At 39.9% G+C, this 20,905-nt stretch overlaps 3 protein-coding genes across 4 annotated transcripts; all 3 read right to left on the bottom strand.

The window, feature by feature from the left end:
• Positions 1–2,058: 2,058 nt before the first annotated feature.
• LOC132112335 (adhesion G-protein coupled receptor G2-like) lies at positions 2,059–9,062 on the bottom strand. The gene is made up of 11 exons (XM_059519775.1): positions 8,816–9,062; positions 8,571–8,739; positions 8,361–8,492; positions 8,126–8,236; positions 8,008–8,044; positions 7,812–7,909; positions 6,597–6,712; positions 6,101–6,366; positions 3,124–3,214; positions 2,757–3,040; positions 2,059–2,628 (listed from the first exon to the last, which is right to left on the bottom strand). Exons 1-11 carry the CDS (start codon positions 8,944–8,946, stop codon positions 2,492–2,494), a joined length of 1,572 nt encoding a protein of 523 aa, XP_059375758.1. The 5' UTR covers positions 8,947–9,062; the 3' UTR covers positions 2,059–2,491.
• Positions 9,063–10,237: 1,175 nt separating this feature from the next.
• LOC132113342 (integumentary mucin C.1-like) lies at positions 10,238–12,722 on the bottom strand. The gene is made up of 6 exons (XM_059521139.1): positions 12,636–12,722; positions 12,006–12,149; positions 11,509–11,655; positions 10,989–11,063; positions 10,408–10,688; positions 10,238–10,249 (listed from the first exon to the last, which is right to left on the bottom strand). Exons 1-6 carry the CDS (start codon positions 12,712–12,714, stop codon positions 10,238–10,240), a joined length of 738 nt encoding a protein of 245 aa, XP_059377122.1. The 5' UTR covers positions 12,715–12,722.
• A 2,801-nt stretch (positions 12,723–15,523) lies between these two features.
• Positions 15,524–19,966, bottom strand: LOC132113122 (uncharacterized). Of its 2 annotated transcripts, none has more exons than XM_059520950.1 (6): positions 19,625–19,966; positions 19,058–19,229; positions 16,825–18,954; positions 16,436–16,503; positions 16,229–16,272; positions 15,524–15,760 (listed from the first exon to the last, which is right to left on the bottom strand). In XM_059520950.1, exons 1-6 carry the CDS (start codon positions 19,823–19,825, stop codon positions 15,715–15,717), a joined length of 2,661 nt encoding a protein of 886 aa, XP_059376933.1. In that variant the 5' UTR covers positions 19,826–19,966; the 3' UTR covers positions 15,524–15,714. The 2 variants fall into 2 exon arrangements, with proteins under 2 accessions (XP_059376933.1, XP_059376934.1); XM_059520951.1 differs by having other exon boundaries at positions 16,831–18,954.
• Between the last annotated feature and the right edge of the window lie 939 nt (positions 19,967–20,905).

The raw sequence follows: 20,905 nt of genomic DNA, 5'->3' as shown, positions 1-20,905 counted from the left end.
CTCGTCCTCCGACACGGTGATCACATGATGATCGCTGATCTGACTGCTGCTTCCTGACGCGCTGGGTTTGAGTCCCGCTCAGAGCAAGTGTGAGGAGCAGCGGAGAGGACCTGGGAGAGAGGGGTTACATTGGTGCCGTGACCCGGATGGGAGTGAGGTTTAGGGGGGTGAGTGTAACGGAGGCCAGCGAGTAGTGCTGTGCAGGTAAACCTCACTCCCCGATCTCAAGATACGCACTACCTACAGACAGTAGTGGCTGTAGCCATTTAGCCTCCTTGTTAGTGCGTCCGCCTCCCATACCGGAGACCCGGGTTCGAGCCCTGCTCAGAGCGAGTGTGAGGAGCAGCGGAGAGGACCTGGGAGAGAGGGATTACACGTGTATGGTGTCCTGTGGGTGAGCCGTTTGCTGATGTCAACGATGTGGATCGAGTGGCAGTGGTGATATGGTATGGGCAGATGTATGTTATGGACAATGAACACAGGTGCGTTTTATTGATGTAATTTTGAATGCACAGAGATACCGTAAGGAGATCCTGAGGCCCATTGTTGTGTCATTCATCCACGACCATCACCTCATGTTGCAGCATGATATTGCACAACCCCATGTTGCAAGGATCTGTACACAATTCCTGGGATCTGCAAACACCCAGTTCTTGAATGGCCAGCATACTGACCGGACATGTCACCTATTGAGCATGTTTGGGATGCTCTGGATCGGTGTATACTGTATGACAGCGTGTTCCAGTTTCTGCCAATGACCAGCAACTTCCCAGGCCAAAATCAACAACCTGATCAACTCTATGCGAAGGAGATGTCTTGCACTGCGTGAGGCAAATAGTGGTCACACCAAATACTTTTTGGACCCCCCAGTACAGTAAAACTGCACATTTTAGAGTGGCCTTTTAATGTGGCAAGCCTAAGGCACACATTTGCAATAATCATAATGTCTAATCAGCATCTTGATATTATAACGTGGGAGCCGATGAGACATGAGACGTGCAGGTCCATATGCAAGCTTTTATTAGACAGAAAAATGGTTGTAACAGGCATGGGTCAAACACTGGCAAACATTTATATAGAGGGCAATACACAAGAATAATCCTAGAGCAAGCGTGGGTCTTCGATGAGCAAACAATATCTAAGCAAGGGATAAGCAAGAGAGGTAATCCAGAATCCAGAGCAAAAGGATCAAAACCGAGTAACAGAGGCAAGAGAAAGACTAAACTATGAAAACTAGAAACAGAGACAAGACTAAGAAAACTATAAACTGAAACAAGACTATGAAAACAAACATGGAATGGCTTGATATCGCAGCTATCGCTAGGTGAGGGATATGTGCAGAACAATACTTGGCATTGTGTGAGGGGAAGTCCAATACTTATAAAGCATGTCCGAACATTGTGCTGTGTGCGTGTGATTGGTCTCAGGTGCATGGTGTGATTGTTATCAGGTGAATGTGATGTTTGCAGTGGAGCATGGGAAATGTAGTCCAGGGTGTACTGTGTAGTGTGAGAGTCTGTGTTGTGGATGATGACCTCTGGTGGTGAATAAATGGAAGTTCAATGACCTGATCATGACAGATATGCCACACCTGTGAGGTGGATGGATTTTCTCGGCAGAGGAGAAGTGCTCACTAACAGAGATTTAGACAGATTTGTGAACAATATTTAAGAGAAATAGGCCTCCTGTGTACATAGAAAAAGTCTTCGATCTTTGAGTTCAGCTAATGAAAAAAGGGAGCAAAAACAAAAGTGTGGCATTTATAATTTTGTTCAGTGTACATATATATATAAATGTAGCAACAGAATTTCAATAAAAGCTTGACCTATATTAGAGGCAATTAGACAACGTTTAAATAAATTTGCAATATTTACATTCATATTCCCATACAGAAATCTTTGAACAAGTTTGAACTTTTTTTTTTCATAGAAACAATGAAGTGCAGTCCTTCACATATCTGAAGTACATTCACATATTTACAAGTTTGACTGAAGTGAATAAATAATTTAACCCCCAACATTACACTTGATAGCGCAATGCTCTACCAATTGAGCTATCCATGTGTGTAGATTGTAGCAAGCTGCTATATCTAATAAAGATCGAAGATGCAAATTTGTTTCGTAAAAGAAACTTAGTCTTGGTTGAGACTTTCTGAAATGCACATGATCACATATAGAGGACAGAATGATGATTATAACTCTCAATAAATTGAACATCAGGAATATCAGGTTATATCACATTTAATTCTTCTACAATAATAAAGTTTCAGTAACAATTGTCAGTCAATTATTTTGAGTTTTTTCACTAAAATGTATTATTTTAGGATGTGCATGCATCATTTTAAACTATTCTTTCTTTTTCATAAGTTACTTTTGTCTTTTTATTGTTTGTGAGCTTGGTTTTAGTGAGAATACACAGTTTTCCCTTAAACAACGACAAATCAGTTTAAGACATCAATCTGATACAAAGAAGACCTTCTGTCCTAATTATACTAGTGATAAATATTTTCCACAGCAGTAATGCTGGATTGAGCAATGACTGTGTTGGAGTCAGTGTTTTCTGGATCATCAGAGAACTGACCCGCGACATCATTGTGAATGTGGTAGTAATACAGGAAGAGGAAGAACCCTGGAAAAAAGATCAGAGAAATTAATGAATAATTTAAAACATCCTTAGCTCGAATTATTTGTGAAAATCTGCAGGACAAAAAATAGAAGCGTTCTACTAAGCCTATTAATGATGTGATTGTTTCTCACCCTGTAATGAGTTCAGCACAGTGAATATGTAATATGAGGTAATGCGCATTGGTCCATAACTGAAGAATGCCACAGACCACGTCAGACCGAAGAGCAGGAACAAACTCAACACCATCATCAGCTGCTTTCTGAACGTCTTTCTCTTGCCATCAACAGCTTTTATTTTTCTGGCCTGAAGGACCTTAGTGACGATCATGATGAAGATTCCTGTCGTGAAGATGAAAACTAAAGCGTAGTAGCCAATGTTCACTATGTAGTGAATATAAGGATTTGTAGTCCAGCACCTGTAATTTGAAAATATTGAATTGAAGAAGGCAGTCATTTAACGTCAATAAATGCATGAATTTTTGACATAAAACCAACTTACATTCGTGCGATTTTTCCAGATGTAGTATTTAGGGTCACTGCTTCATATTCTCCTCCAGAAGCAATAGCTACAACTATCGGAGCGGCACACACTGAAAACACACAGAAATAAACTGGTTTATTTGAAGAAAAAAAGAAAAAAAATGTCACAGGTTACGAATGTAACCATGGTTCCCTGAGTAGGGAACGAGACACTGCGTCCTCTAGGGGTCGCTATGGGGAACACCTCGTCGTGACCCGTGTCTGAAGCATACATTGAAGAAAACACCAACTTGGTGGCCAGCGACAGCCTCTGATGCTATAGGGAAAAGTATACCCACGCCGCCATGCTGAGGGGAGTGCAGGCGAGAATCATGGCAAACACTAAGTACCAACTCTACCATTTCCATGGCAGTTGCCCCTGGGACGTTAGACGGCTGTCCGTGACATTACCCCTTATGGCCAATGGCCTAAGCTACATAACCAACTTAATTGTTAGGGCCTCTGCCCGGGGTAGAGCTGAAGGCTTGAAATCAGGAAAGATTCCTTTAAAGGGATACGGCTAAGAACCTAGCATTTTATACTAAGTCTTGCCTGTCACACAGGGGCTACCGCTAGCTTTCGCAAAAGCTTGCTGAAGGAGCTGTCTCAACAGATCTCTAGTAGCAACACTCTGTTTTTAGATAGATAGGTATCCGAGGATACATAGGTGGAGTGGCGAGATGAACGGGGCTTTTACCAACTCAAGAAAGAGCATGAAACAACCACGCGAAGCCCTCACCATATAGTATTTTAGAAAGAACCCAGAATACTAGCGTGCGAACTTACCACAATCTGGATTTCAGAAAGCATGCAAAGACTTCACGTTGCACACTTACCATAGTATGGATTTTCAAATACTGTTCTAAGGAGGGGCTCTCGTGGCACTCTGATAGAGCAGCTCATAGATGGAATGGTGCATCTAAAAACAGTATGTTTGAGAGTCTTCAACTCGATCTGTGGAAAAATACTGGAGCGCTCTGGGGAAAACACAGAGAACTCAATCTTATTTGAGAGTAGAACTCCGAGCTCAGAGTAGAGCGCTCATAGGTGACCCTTCTTGGAAAAAGGGAGCGCTGTTAAACTACCACGAGAATCGCCCAAATAGCCCCTCGTGTTGAGGGAAGCGATGCTTGAAGTGTATAAACAAATACACACTGGCTGAATAGAGCCCAAGGAACCAAGGTCTAATCATTTCAAGAAAGGGAACGAAATATAGCACGTAACCCTTACCGTATACCATATTTCAGAAAGTGCGCAGAGTCTTATGTGCACAGTTACCACTTACGTGGATTTTAGAAAGGGCGCAAAGTGTTCAAATGCACACTGACCACCATGTGGTTTTCAGAAAGTACACAGAGCTTAGCTTGTGTACCTAAAGGTTCCTAAGCATCGCAGAGGCGCTGAACCGCACGGGAGAGGCAAGCTCAAATTTTACAAACCTTTGGCGAGGGGAGCATCACCTGAGGCACCATATACAAGAAGACTTCTGTAACTGCCACCTCCACTTCCCGCTGGAACTAAGCGGCCAGGAGACCCCTCAGGGTGACCTAGCCGGTCATCCATGAAATTCCCTGAAGTGCTGTGCCAGCCCTGATGATCAAGGAGGCTCCCGCAGAAACCTATGATCTCAGCCACCTAATACCAGAACATGAAGCCGGATGGCTGGTACTGGCGAGTGTTTAGTGAACACTGTAAACGGAAGGAAACTCACAAAGTTTATTACTAGACACATAACCACCAGCAATTTAATACACACAAGTATATACTGAAAGGGTTACATAGTCAACCGCCCTCCTGAGCTGGAGCCCCCCTCAAGGGGTGCCTCCTTTTAGTCTGGACCATCAGTAACGTGGTTGCTATGAACATAGAACCAGCCAAAAACATTATAGGTCCAGCATAGGAGACTGTTATGCGAGAGGTTTCCACCTAACCTCGATCATGTGGAGAGCTGGTGGTTACAGGGGAATTAGGAAGGGGAGGATAAAAGCAGAAGTTGAAAATCCCTAAAGGGAACAAATAGATACCTCTGTATCGCTCTGATTGAGACGAGAACCCTGCCTTGTCTAGATCACATCCCTTAGGTTCTGCTGACCTCCTCGTGACCCACGATTCCTCTTACCCCTTTCTCGAGTGGCCCATGGTAGCGGTGAGGTTATGGTATGGGCAGACGTATTTTTTATGGACAACAAACACAGGTGCATTATATTGATGTAATTTTGAATGCACAGAGATACCTTGACGAGATCTTGGGGCCCATTGTTGTGCCATTCTATGGGATATTGTGAAGAGGAAGATGTGATATGCCAGAACCAAGAGTGCAGAAGAGCTGAAGGCCACTATCAGAGCGACCTGGGCTCTCCTAATACCTGAGCAGTGCCACAGACTGATCGACTCCATGCCACGCCGCATTGCTGCAGTCATTCAGGCAAAAGGAGCCCAACTAAGTATTGAGTGCTGTACATGCTCATACTTTTCATTTTCATACTTTTTAGTTGGCCAAGATTTCTAAAAATCCTTTCTTTGTATTGGTCTTAAGTAATATTCTAATTTTCTGAGATACTGAATTTGGGATTTTCCTTAGTTGTCAGTTATAATCATCAAAATAAAAAAAATAACCATTTGAAATATATCAGTCTTTGTGTAATGAATGAATATAATATACAAGTTTCACTTTTGAATGGAATTAGTGAAATAAATCAACTTTTTGATGATATTCTAATTATATGACCAGCACCTGTATTTACAGCTGTAGTGTCACTACAACCACAATTGGGATACACTTGATTTACAGTTGGAAAGATGCAAGCTTTGTTTCTGAATCCCAAAGTAAAGATATGGTGACAAATTAATAAACTTTTGTAAACACAGCCAGTCTACATTTTCTACAATTAAAATGTCCCAACTAAATCCAGCACACCTAAACCTCATGGCAATTGTATTGTGTTGCTCTAACTCACCCCAGCCCAACACGGTGATCTTCCTCATGTAGTTTGTGATGGTGACGTTCTGTCTGATGAGCCATAAGTACATATGAAGAGCTTGAATGAAGAACCAGGTGAATGAGGCCAGCATGGAGTAATGCAGGAGCAGCGCTATGAAGACACACGCAGCGTTGTCTCCTGTGTTAGCGACGCTCTCGTTTGACAAAAACGAGATATTCAGTAGAAACAAAGCTACAAACATGTTCATCAGGATCTTTGTGGCCTGATTTGACTTGGCTTTTCTAATAAAACACAAAAATAACTGTTCTTATAACCTGAACTTTAATACTTTAGAGCTTTGATCCCATCACTTGTATTACATTTCATCAAAATTTCAAGTTTATTCAATGCATTGCTGTTTCTTTGTAAATGCACTAGCAATTTCGGAGTGAAAATTGTTTCTTATTGTAGTATTAGTGATTATTGATTACTTAACAGCACTAACTATATAATATTCTTTAGGATACCCTACCGTAGCAGGAAATGCATGAATAAACCGATGGACAGGAAAAAAATGGAGATGCCACAGCCGATAGAAGAAATTAAGGTCAATGTTTCCAGATCCGAAGATGGATTGCCTGGCAGAGACTGAAATATTGGAGAAAAGACATAGAAAAGCACAGATCAGCTGGAATATTTTTTTCCTGTAATTTTTACAATGCTATATGTCAAAAGGAAAAAGTACACTCAAACTTGAAAAGACATAAAAAGCACAAGAGATCTGTGACTATTTCTCCTAGATATCAATGAGATTAAGTGCAAAGCAAATGGAGACTTTAGTGGAGATCTCAATAACATCCCTAATTGTGCTGAAGTTCTAAAGTCTGTCCTTAAAAATCAGATTTCAAGTCTCAATATGAAATCAAATATTTCTCACAAATTTGAGCTGTTCCACATTCACTTTATGGCTGTAGTCGGCATGACTGAGAGCTGTCAGGTGATCATAACTTCAACGTTTGGATGCACTGAATCATTTAAGCAAGTTCGTGTGTTTGCATGCACTTATTTTCATCAGTCCAGTCGAATCCAGTCTGATTTCAGTTTCTGAAGGCTCTGTCCATATCAAGCCTAAACATTGCAATCTGATTCACATTTTTTTTTAAATGTACATTACATGTATTTCAAACAAAACTTCAATGCTTGCACAGTGCATCAGCTGACAAATATGTCAGAAGAGCTTTTTTAGCAAATATTTGGTAAATGTTCAACCTGATCCCCTGACCATTTTGTAAAAAGTAAAATGTAGATTTCAAAACGCATTGTGACTTTGAATCCAATTGATAATTTTGAATTCAATTGGGAATTTTAGGTCTACACCACTTTCAATCCCATTTTTTTTTATCAAGTTCAGTTGGATTGATTGAAGTGTTTGAAGGATTTTCCATCCCAATTGAGTCGTCAAATACAGGTACTAATGGATTGGATTTTTTGGGTGCATGCAAACGTAGCTACTGTATTTAATTGTTTATTATTATTATTATTATCATTATTATAACCTTTATATATCCAGGAAAAAGCGCTCTAAGATAAAAAGAAAATACAAGAGTGTCCTGGCCAAGGATTTTGACATTGAATTTTGAGTTCACTAGCATATGGATGTGGACTAAAAGATTTAGATTTCAGGGGATCTTTAAATGAAATATGAGTTATGATAGTGTAAGTTCTTCTTCATTGTAAATCTTCTCACCATCAGCACTGCAAAGAACGTCAGATGTGAGCAGGAACACTTTATGGTCTTGTCTTCGATTATTGTCTCACAGCCGAACGTTGTCCAATTAAGCTCTCCTTCAAATAGAAGAGAGAGATGCATTAAATTAATTATACATATACGTAAGTTATAGAAAATATACTGGGTTTGTTAATAGGATCATAAATTAATCTACCTTTGCCATCCCAAGAAACGCAGGACACATTTCCAACCTGTTAAGAACACATTTATTTTCATTTTGATTTCACAGTGTAAAATAATACGTTTTGCAACAAAACACAGTTACGCATTACCAGATTATCTTTCTTTTTAATGGTCATGTCAATATTGTCTGTAAGGTTGGAGATGTTGGCACCCATCGTTATTCCATAGCACTCATTGCCCAAAACAGTGTAAGTTTTATCCTAAATGAGAAACCATAACAGAGCAGTCAAATATAAATGTTTGTCAATACATCAGATCAAGAAACATTTGTCCAAGTATAATATCTGAAAAATAAGAGTGGGGGGAAAAAACACAGATGCAAACCTTATTTCCCATGTTTTTAAATCGTAAAACTCCAACAAATGCACTTCCATTGTTTTCTTGACGTGATTTATTAAAGGCTTCTCTGGGAATCTTTACAGACCAGGGATAACCAGCCTGGTTGCTCTCAACAACCTGCGAAAAGAAGAAATGACATTGTTAAATGTAAATTCCTTTCCAGAGGGACATGTTTTAATTCTTCTCAAGCCTTACGTTTATCATGTTCTGGTTCGAAGAGTAGCATATGTTGATGTCTTTGGTTGGCTTGTCATTGGGTTGTCTTTGGAGAACGCCAATAACATCCCCGTTGACAATCGCCGCATTGGTTTTATTGCTTATTTCCATTTGCTCCACCAGTGACTCTACTTTTTCCAAGTTTTTTCTGTGAAATGCATTGAATTACTTGGTATTCTGTGACTAAAATTTAGATTTAAATCTGCTGGTTACTGCACACTTACGCTGCCTTTTGGGGGTCAACTTGAACTGTGTTTGTCTGTGGTTGGCCATTTGTTTCGTTCTCCCAATCTGGTATTTTTAAGGTCATCTCAGGTGGTGGGACAGTTGGCTCGGGAGTTGTCCTACCTGTCATGAAACTAGTAGTTGGAGTTTTAATTGTAGTATATGATGTTGAACTAGTAGTTGGACTGTTAGTTGTAGTATATGATGTTGAACTAGTAGTTGGACTGTTAGTTGTAGTATGTAATGTTGAACTAGTAGTTGGACTGTTAGTTGTAGTATGTAATGTTGAACTAGTAGTTGGACTGTTAGTTGTAGTATGTAATGTTGAACTAGTAGTTGGACTGTTAGTTGTAGTATGTAATGTTGAACTAGTAGTTGGACTGTTAGTTGTAGTATATGATGTTGAACTAGTAGTTGGACTGTTAGTTGTAGTATATGATGTTGAACTAGTAGTTGGACTGTTAGTTGTTGTATATGATGTTGAACTAGTAGTTGGACTGTTAGTTGTAGTATATGATGTTGAACTAGTAGTTGGACTGTTAGTTGTAGTATATGATGTTGAACTAGTAGTTGGACTGTTAGTTGTAGTATATGATGTTGAACTAGTAGTTGGACTGTTAGTTGTAGTATATGATGTTGAACTAGTAGTTGGACTGTTAGTTGTAGTATATGTTGTTGAACTAGTAGTTGGACTGTTAGTTGTAGTATATGTTGTTGAACTAGTAGTTGGACTGTTAGTTGTAGTATATGTTGTTGAACTAGTAGTTGGACTGTTAGTTGTAGTATATGATGTTGAACTAGTAGTTGGACTGTTAGTTGTTGTATATGATGTTGAACTAGTAGTTGGCGCTGGAGTTGTAGTATATGTTGTTGAACTAGTAGTTGGACTGTTAGTTGTAGTATATGATGTTGAACTAGTAGTTGGACTGTTAGTTGTAGTATATGATGTTGAACTAGTAGTTGGACTGTTAGTTGTAGTATATGATGTTGAACTAGTAGTTGGACTGTTAGTTGTAGTATATGTTGTTGAACTAGTAGTTGGACTGTTAGTTGTAGTATATGTTGTTGAACTAGTAGTTGGACTGTTAGTTGTAGTATATGATGTTGAACTAGTAGTTGGACTGTTAGTTGTTGTATATGATGTTGAACTAGTAGTTGGCGCTGGAGTTGTAGTATATGTTGTTGAACTAGTAGTTGGACTGTTAGTTGTAGTATATGATGTTGAACTAGTAGTTGGACTGTTAGTTGTAGTATATGTTGTTGAACTAGTAGTTGGACTGTTAGTTGTAGTATATGTTGTTGAACTAGTAGTTGGACTGTTAGTTGTAGTATATGTTGTTGAACTAGTAGTTGGACTGTTAGTTGTAGTATATGATGTTGAACTAGTAGTTGGACTGTTAGTTGTAGTATATGATGTTGAACTAGTAGTTGGACTGTTAGTTGTAGTATATGATGTTGAACTAGTAGTTGGACTGTTAGTTGTTGTATATGATGTTGAACTAGTAGTTGGCGCTGGAGTTGTAGTATATGATGTTGAACTAGTAGTTGGCGCTGGAGTTGTAGTATATGATGTTGAACTAGTAGTTGGCGCTGGAGTTGTAGTATATGATGTTGAACTAGTAGTTGGACTGTTAGTTGTAGTATATGATGTTGAACTAGTAGTTGGACTGTTAGTTGTAGTATATGATGTTGAACTAGTAGTTGGACTGTTAGTTGTAGTATATGATGTTGAACTAGTAGTTGGACTGTTAGTTGTAGTATATGATGTTGAACTAGTAGTTGGCGCTGGAGTTGTCGATCTTTCATCAACGCAGGTCACACACATCCATTCACTGCCATTTAAATACAGAATGTATCTGCTTTTTTCATTCCCTTAAACACAAATAAACAGTGGATGCATTTTATTGCAGTTTAAACAATATCTGTTCATCAGTTCTCATATTTAATGGTCATATAGTCTAGTCATATTATTGCTATGATTTTGTCATGCTATTAACTTAAAGCACTAAACATATCAATGAATTTCTCAAGCAAGTGCATTCTGTTTAAAAGGCTCAAGAAGTTATAATATTATGCCTACAGCTGTGCTGGAAATAAGAAGACTGTCAGTTCATATTCTAATATTTTTTGATTCTGAAATCAAACTTTAAAAATCTTAAGACTCAAACTTACCAGTGCATGTATCATTTCCATATGAGGCGTTTCTACATGTAATTTCAGGATCAACGGGAGCGATTTTCAAACAACCTAAAGAGAACATGACAAATAATTCAACATAACTGTGTATAATTGCATTTTAGAATTTCCTAATTTGTTTGAACACCTTCATTTATGTTTTATGATTATAGAAGTTAGTATTATTTTAAATATATTACTTGCATTTTATGTGATGCTTTTCACACTTTTCATGCAGCATAATCTGTCTTCACATAAATAAATGTTGATATTTATCCTAATATTTTGTATTATACTGTATGTTATGTTGATGGAAAAAATGCTGTAAAATGCACACTGGAATTTAACCAGACTTAAACCAGTCTAACCAGCTGAGTATGTCGTCACATGAAGGCCTACACTCAGACTGTTACAGGTAGCATAGATAGCATACATTGAATTCATATTACGGGAAAATGCAATGGATCTGGCTGCAATTAAAAACCGGTTAGGATTATAGAAAAGTGTGAAATCTTACATGCATCTGGATAAATGGCAATGCAGGAGGTGTTGATGGGTTTGTTAGGGCAGCTGCTAGGGTTGTTAGCTATGGTGGTAATAGATTGGGTGGTGGTAGAGCTGCTTGGCTGTGTCTGGCAAGTCACAGGATTATTTGATGTGAATCCTGCAGAATGGAAGAGATTAAGCTTCTACAACACAAACTAAAAGTAGTCTAAATTAGTCTACTCTTTCTCAGGAACTCATTACAGAGCTTACAGGACAACGAATACACAGATTTCATTCAAATAGTTTGATTTGTATATACTTTCAAGTCAAGTCACCGCTTTAAACAATACGGTCTTTCAGTTTATTTTTGCCTTTCATTGATTGATGGAATTCAAAATTCAAAATCTAAGCAGCTTTGACGTCATTGTCTCTGACAGCAGAGATCATGCATGCAAACACAAATGCATGGAAGGTACATCCATCCATATGCAGTTTTGCATGTGTGTTATACGATCCTAAGACATGTACCTGATGAATTCAGGACTTCTGATGGAAGACATCGAGATCCATTTGGTAAAAACCACATTGTAATGTTTTTAACCGTGTCATTCATTCTTACTTTATATTTCCCCCCATCGTTTGTAATGTTGAAATGGTATGAATTGCAATCTCCTGGAAACAAGAGAAAACATTTGAACATTTCTCATTTATAATTAAAATACATGCAGGCACTGAAAAGGTTGTTGGTTTAACTTTACAAAGTAAGAAGCTTGTTTGCTTTAAACTAAACTAAAAGTTAATACAAAGAAAGAGATTAGTTCAATCATAAGAAATAAGTCAAAATATTGTTATATAAGTTGACTGGACAAAAGAAAAAAAAACTGCTAAAATAAAATAAAATGTAATAAAACGTTTTATAAAACAGAATATTTCATATGCCTTGTCAACTAACAGGGTTAGGATGAAGTATTAAAATTACTAAAACTGAAATAAAAATAAATTGAAGCTAAATTTAACAAAAAAACTCCTAAAAATGACAAAATTACTAAAACTTAAATTAAAATTAAACAAAGCTGTAGATATAAAAAAGAATGCTATTTCAAAATATTCATAAAGATTATATTCATAAATGAATGCTACTAAAAACAAGACTGTTACCCAGGACAGATGTGTTTTGTTGGACATTAACTATGCAAAAGTCTCCTATCAGTATTTCATACGCTGGTGAACATGTCATGTTTATGGCTGGAAGAAAAAGAAGAACATCAGCTCAATCAATTTGTTGTTCTTCATGAGCACTATCAGAAAGCAAATATTCACAGCCCATTTAGTATGTTTCTCATGTACCAGTAAACGATCTGTTTGAACTTTTGAAGCTGCAGGAATTTGTTTCTGTCAAAGTCTCGCCAATTATCATTATCTTTGAACAGGCTGCACAAACAAAGACACCGCTTTACATCGATGTGCAACAAACAACATTCATTGGCATGATAAATGCATTTTTTGAAGGAAACATACTCATCTGGCTCGTAACACAACAGATGATTATCAGCCACAGCAAATTCAGCTTTTTCCAAAACATAATTCCTAGAGACAGCGACCTGACAGAGAAACAAGTTAGTTTTGTTTTCCACACGCATAGGAAATAAATCAGACATCCTAAATAATTTTCTTATTACATTCTTAAGATAAATTCAATCCAAGAATTCGATGCGTTCAGATATGAAGCTGTTTGATTATGAGCAGCAGCTCAGAGATGCTGGACTCTGATATGCAGTTCATTTGCATACATGCAAATGTATGTATTTTGGCTTTAACTGTGAATTTCAGTACACAGTTGCATTCAAATCCAGTTTATCAAATCATGTTTGCTTTATTAAAATGTCAAAATGAACAAAATGCATTTTGCACCTAATTTTTTATTTTATTTTACAATAAATTACTTACTTTGTTATTTTGTTGCTTAATAAATGACATCCACACATTAATAAGTTTAATAATAAGACTAAGTGAATAGATTTTAACTGGCGCCACTGAAAGTCCATCATGATGAAGAATAACATTCAGAATAACTCATAATTCAGAGTGTTTTCATATGACGTTCCTTGAAATGCTATTTCAAATATCTATGCAAATATCCACAGGTGTCTGACCTTCAGTAACATCCTGAAGATGCAAATTCCTTTGTAAATGAAGTTGATTGTATGAGTCTCTCTGGCACACACGTGATCACATCATTATCATCAGTAAATCTATTAAATCAGTAATATGAGGTCAGATATCAAAAAGCACAATTCAGCTATTTAACTAACAGTTTCAGTAATGATCAACACAGATATATTCAGATATATCCCAAAATGCATCAAGTATCCTCTCTCACCAAATATTTGAAATTAAAGACACGAAAATAGCAGTTCATTATAAAATTGTATGCAATTAAAGGCAATCAGTGAAATATAAAAATGTAAGTAATCATTCTTATGGAATATAATTTTTGCTATAGAGAAACAAATATGTAAATGTAAAATATATACTGCTATTATATTTATATTGTGGAATTTATTCATGTTTGGCAAAACAGACAGACAGTTCCTGCAATCTTACCTATACTAAAACTGCAATGCAAAAATCTTTAAAATACTGTTTTTGTGAAAGCCATGATGACACACAGCTCTCCATGCTACACTATCTGGCTCTCATACACGTTTCTAGCATTTGTAAAACTGCATTTTTCCATCTCAAAAATATATCTAAATTACGGCCTATGCTCTCAATGTCAAATGCAGAAATGTTAATCCATGCATTTATGACCTCAAGGTTAGATTATTGTAATGCTTTATTGGGTGGTTGTTCTGCACGCTTAGTAAACAAACTACAGCTAGTCCAAAATGCAGCAGCAAGAGTTCTTACTAGAACCAGGAAGTATGACCATATTAGCCCGGTCCTGTCAACACTGCACTGGCTCCCTATCAAGCATCGCATAGATTTTAAAATATTGCTTATTACTTAAAGCCCTGAATGGTTTAGCACCTCAGTATTTGAATGAGCTCCTTTTACATTATAATCCTCTACGTCCGCTACGTTCTCAAAACTCAGGCAATTTGATAATACCTAGAATATCAAAATCAACTGCGGGCGGCAGATCCTTTTCCTATTTGGCGCCTAAACTCTGGAATAACCTATCTAACATTGTTCAGGAGGCAGACACACTCTTGCAGTTTAAATCTAGATTAAAGACCCATCTCTTTAACCTGGCATACACATAACATACTAATATGCTTTTATTATCCAAATCCGTTAAAAGGATTTTTAGGCTGCATTAATTAGGTAAACCGGAACCGGAAACACTTCCCATAACACCCTATGTACTTGCTACATCATTAGAAGAATGGCATCTACGCTAATATTTGTCTGTTTCTCTCTTGTTCCGAGGTCACCGTGGCCACCAGATCCAGTCTGTGTCCAGATCAGAGGGTCACTGCAGTCACCCGGATCCAGTACGTATCCAGACCAGATGCTGGATCAGCACCTAGAAAGGACCTCTACATCCCTGAAAGACAGCGGAGACCAGGACAACTAGAGCCCCAGATACAGATCCCCTGTAAAGACCTTGTCTCAGAGGAGCACCAGGACAAGACCACAGGAAACAGATGATTCTTCTGCACAATCTGACTTTGCTGCAGCCTGGAATTGAACTACTGGTTTCGTCTGGTCAGAGGAGAACTGGCCCCCCAACTGAGCCTGGTTTCTCCCAAGGTTTTTTTCTCCATTCTGTCACCGATGGAGTTTCGGTTCCTTGCCGCTGTCGCCTCTGGCTTGCTTAGTTGGGGTCACTTCATCTACAGCGATATCGTTGACTTGATTGCAAATAAATGCACAGACACTATTTAACTGAACAGAGATGACATCACTGAATTCAATGATGAACTGCCTTTAACTATCATTTTTTCATTATTGACACACTGTTTTCCTAATGAATGTTGTTCAGTTGCTTTGACGCAATGTATTTTGTTTAAAGCGCTATATAAATAAAGGTGACTTGACTTGTTACTCAGTTCATGACAAATGCAAAAGGTGTAAAAAAATAAAAATACTAAAAGAGGGTGCAAAAACTTTAATAAAGAACAGCAAGCAAAACAACAACAACAAACACTCAGAATTGAAGTGTGCTTGACGAGTCCAGGTGTTTATGGTGACTAGTCTGTCGTGGAGAATGAAGAGACTCGGGCAAAACATGTTAGAACTCGCTGGCAGGCTCCCATGTGTCATCCCAAGTTCTGCCACTGTAAAGTGCACATATCATTAGAATACAGAACAAAAATCAGGATCACTGTTGGGTTCAATTTAGAGAGTTCACTGACATTCATTGATATTTGTTAAAGTGGCATAAACCCTGGCTACTTAATCATTTAAAAACACTCTTGGATGAACTTGAAAGGGGCTATGGCATGAAAAATAAGTTGGAGAATACTGAACAAGTTTTACAATTTCAGGATGTTTTCATGTTGCACTCTAAGCAGATCTGGCATTTCTACAAACTACTGACTCTCGGCCATGTCCTAGCAAAACCTTGCATCAGTTGGCTACCTCAGAGGAGGATTTCAACTCTGTGACCAGAGAGCTTTCTTTTGCCACAGGCATCTATAAAAAGAGCTTCCATGCAGCTTCCAGCTTTGCCTACATCATATTGGTCATGGAAGAGACTACTTAGCATTGCAATGGAATTAAATAGTTAATGAAACACGACTTACCACATAGTGCAAGGCAACCAGTGGACTTTCAATTCTGCTTTTCCCTACACACAAACAAACACACACACACACACACACACACAAAATACTAATTATTTAAACTGTTTAAGCAATCACTGAATAGGGCATAACGTATTGGTTTATTATTTTTAAAGGCCAGAATCAGTCACTGAGACAAGCAAGCAGCATAATAAAATACATTTTTACCTCATTTATTCTTTCTCCAGTTATTTTATCAAATAGGAAGATCTTCTGCCTACTACATTTTCGGCAACCTTAATGATCAAAAGACAAGTAAAGTTTATTAAGCAATGATGAGTGGCATGTTTCGTACTTGAATCTCAAGTTGATAGTTATCATTTCACTCGTGAGGTCATCTGTGGTCATGTCCACTTGTGTCCAAATGACTTTGTCTCTGCTTTTTGTTGATTAAGTCAAATGTACTGGGCTGGGTTTCCCAAAGTCATTTTAACTTGAGTCAGTGATTGACATTAAGCACAGCCCTTGGACTCTGGTCACTTAGACACTGCTAAGTAACATTGCCTGAAGTCAGATTTGTCTGAGAGCAAATGTATTAGTAGTGTGTATTAACATACCCTTACCCTTTCTTCTCTTCTTCACATATGGCCCCTCCTGACTCAAGGACTGGGAGATGGAGGAGGCAGCAGGTGGAGGACAAGACTGTGGAAGGGAGATATCTGTGGTGATGAGAGATGGAGGAGAGACCGAGGTGGCAGAATGTGCTGGTGAACAGATTGAGGGTTTTGACCTTTTCTTCCTCTGTCGCAAAGACTTAGAGCATGGTATTGGAGGTGGAGAAGAGTGTGGAGGAAGAAAAGCTGTAAAAGTAGTAGAATGAGAGAGAGAAGTTGGAGAGCATGGGGAAGAGAGAGGAACAAGGTTGAGAATAAATACAGTCTGCAACTTCTTTGGGAGACTCTCCAGCTGCTCCACAGTGAGGCTCTCTGACCGCTCCACGGTGGGGCTCTCCTGTTTCACAGTGGGGCTCTCTGGCCGCTCCACAGTGAGGCTCTCTGACTGGTCCACATTGAGGCTCTCCTGTTTTATTGTGAGGTTCTCCAACCGCTCCACGGTGAGGCTCTCCTGTTTCACGATGAGTCTCTCCGGCCGCTCTACAGTGGGACTCTCTTGCTGCTCCACGGTGAGGCTCTCCTGTTTTATGGTGAGTCTCTCCGGCCGCTCCACGGTGGGGCTCTCCTGTTTTATGGTGAGTCTCTCCGGCCGCTCCACGGTGGGACTCTCCTGTTTTACGCCGAAGCTCTCCGGCCGCTCTACAGTGAGACTCTCCTGTTTTACGGTGAGGTTTTCTGGCCGCTCTACAGCGAGGCTCTCCTGTTTTATGGTGAGTCTCTCCAGCCGCTCCATGGTAAGGCTCTCCGGCCGCTCCACGGTGAGGCTCTCTGGCCCCTCCACGGTGAGGCTCTCCGGCGGCTCTACATTGAGACCCTCCGGCTGCTCCACGGAAAGGCTCTCCTGTTTTATGATGAGGCTCTCCAGCCGCTCTAAAGTGAGTCTCTTCGGCTGCTCTACAGTGAGGCTCTCTGGCTGCTCTACAGTGAGGCTCTCCGGCTGCTCCATGATGAGGCCCTCCTGTTTTACGCTGAGGCTCTCCGGCTGCTCTACAGTGAGTTTCTTTGGCTGCTCCACGGTGAGGCTCTCCAGTTTTATGCTGAGGCTCTCCGGCCGCTCTACAGTGAGGCTCTCCGGCCGCTCTACAGTGAGGCTCTCCGGCCGCTCCACAGTGAGGCTTTCCTGTTTTATGCTGAGGCTCTCCGGCCGCTCTAGAGTGAGGCTCTCCGGCCGCTCTAGAGTGAGGCTCTCCGGCCGCTCTAGAGTGAGGCTCTTCGGCCGCTCTAGAGTGAGGCTCTCCGGCCACTCTACAGTGAGGCTCTCCGGCCGCTCCACAGTGAGGCTTTCCTGTTTTATGCTGAGGCTCTCCAGCCGCTCTACAGTGAGGCTCTTCGGCCGCTCTACAGTGAGGCTCTCCGGTCGCTCCACAGTGAGGCTTTCCTGTTTTATGCTGAGGCTCTCCAGTCGCTCTACAGTGAGGCTCTTCGGCTGCTCTACAGTGAGGCTCTCCGGCCGCTCTACAGTGAGGCTCTCCGACCACTCTACAGTGAGCCTCTCCGGCCGCTCTACAGTGAGGCTCTCCGGCCGCTCTACAGTGAGGCTCTCCGGCCGCTCTACAGTGAGGCTCTGCGGCCGCTCCACGGTGAGGCTCTCCGGCCGCTCTACAGTGAGGCTCTCCGGCCGCTCTACAGTGAGGCTCTCCGGCCGCTCTACAGTGAGGCTCTCCGGCCGCTCTACAGTGAGCCTCTCCGGCCGCTCTACAGTGAGGCTCTCCGGCCGCTCTACAGTGAGGCTCTCCGGCCGCTCTACAGTGAGGCTCTGCGGCCGCTCCACGGTGAGGCTCTGCGGCCGCTCTACAGTGAGGCTCTCCGGCCGCTCTACAGTGAGGCTCTCCGGCCGCTCTACAGTGAGGCTCTCCGGCCGCTCTACAGTGAGGCTCTCCGGCCGCTCTACAGTGAGGCTCTCCGGCCGCTCCACGGTGAGGCTCTCCGGCTGCTCTACAGTGAGGCTCTCCAGCTGCTCCACGGTGAGGCTCTCCAGCTCCAAAATGGAACCGTTGCACTGCTCCTGACTGCGACTGTTGTGCTGCTCTGCTACGAGAATGTCTTTGTCCAGTTGTTTTCCCATGGAGGTTCCTTTAATACAAGTTTGAATTCATTTCAAACCTGTACACATTAACAAAGAATAATACATGCATTTAAAATCATATTTTTTTCTGAACAAAAATCTTACTCTTACCTTTAGTCAGGATAAATTCATAAGCCCTTTGCATCTTCTCCAAACAACTTCTTGTGACAGGAGTGGGCTGCAGATGGGTAATTATGTCTGCAACCCACTTATTTGAAGCCTTTTTATTTTGTTTGCCAATAAATAAAATGGGCTTGTAACCCACTGCCTCAAGTTTGCACACCTGAAATAACCAAAAGCAGTTACTACACATTAGTTAAACCCACTGAATTATTAGATACATTAGTACTGTATAAAGCAATTTCATTTTAAGGTCATTTAATGGAGTGCAATGCAAGAAACCGAGCCTTGATCTGTTTCATAAAGATTATTATTTGAGAAAAAACATTAACGCTTCTTATATTTTATAAGATCAAAGTTAAATTTCAGGTAAGGCCATCACTGAATCATTATTTGACAACTTTTTTTTTCTCTTTAACACAATTTAAAAATAAAGAGTCTTCATTGTATAAACTAAGACTATGTTTATAAAAGCCACACCATACTGCTACTAGTCTAAACATGAGCTTTCAGAAACACTTCAAATAACACTTATGAAAAATTTGCATTTTTACTTACTGCAATACGGGCAGAATCAATGATACGTCCAGTATTTCTGCTGTTCACCACAGATTGCCCCCACCGGCTGTCCAGAGACACCACTCTGTCTTTTATTCTTTGTTTAATGTACAGACTTCCAAAGCAGACATGACAAGTTTTCCTGCTTGCCTGATTAGGAGTCTGGCAATACGGACAGGGCCTGAATTTGGGCCGTGTCATAACTTGACAGGAAATGTACAGCAGAAATAGACACAAAAACAGAGAGACAGCGTGCTAGAAATAAAGAGAGTTTTTGTAGGACCTATTAAGGGAAACAGAAAGATGGACAGATACAGATGTAAACAGAGAGAGATAGAGAGAGAGTGAATAGCGAGCCAGACAGATGTGGCTCTTAAAAGTGCCTTTGGTGTGTGTGTGTGTGTGTGTGTGTGTGTGTGGATGGGTGTTAAAATAATGTAGAAAGTTGGAAGCTGGCAAATTTGAACCTGATGAAAGAAAAAATATATATATATATATTCAGAATGAAACTCCTTACATGTTTGCCAGTATTTTCTTTATCGGTGTTGGCAGATTGGGTTTTGAGTTGTACGATAAAATGGGCTTGGACAGGTGGGATTTTGATATTTCTGTTGTACCCTTTTATTACTGATATAATTCAAATCAATGACAGACATGGAAAGTAGTTACAATGTAGCCACAACGTAACCTTCTTTAGACAAGAAGACTTCATTTGCTTTATAATGACATATTGAAAAAATGTGATGAGCCACAATATTGTTGTAGTTAGGAATTAATTTGTATTCTTTATTACTGGTAGGATTTGTGTGTTTATTATAATATAATTTTGTGTGTATTTTGAACAATTCGTGAAAAACACCAATCTGGCAACACTTCATAAATGGCTGAAGCTTGTGAGCTTCTGTAATAACTAAAAACACATCATAACTGATATTACCTTGCAGGAGTATATGTGAAAATAAACAAACATTGTCCACATCTGTATTAACTGTTCTACTTACCGAGTGGAAAATCTCAGTGAATCTTGGGATCGCGTCATGCAATGACGTCAGCGCCGCTGACTGATTTATTAATAAACAAATACAAATAAATAGTCAATCAATAGATAAAGGATCCCGACCAAGCGTCCGTATGTGACGAGTTAGGAGTGAGATTCTTTAGCAACACATGTAAGCAGAGCGGGATCTGATCACGCTGTTATTGGCTGATTCCTCCAGACCCCGCCCACTCCTCCCCCTGCACCAATGAGAGAAGCCGATGCCTGATCAGTCACATGATACA

Source organism: Carassius carassius, chromosome 32 (genome assembly GCF_963082965.1).
Source record: "Carassius carassius chromosome 32, fCarCar2.1, whole genome shotgun sequence".
In the NCBI taxonomy this organism is placed as follows: Eukaryota; Metazoa; Chordata; class Actinopteri; order Cypriniformes; family Cyprinidae; genus Carassius; species Carassius carassius.
The sequence above is the reverse complement of the archived record's forward strand: the minus strand, read 5'-3'. Positions and strand labels throughout refer to the sequence as shown.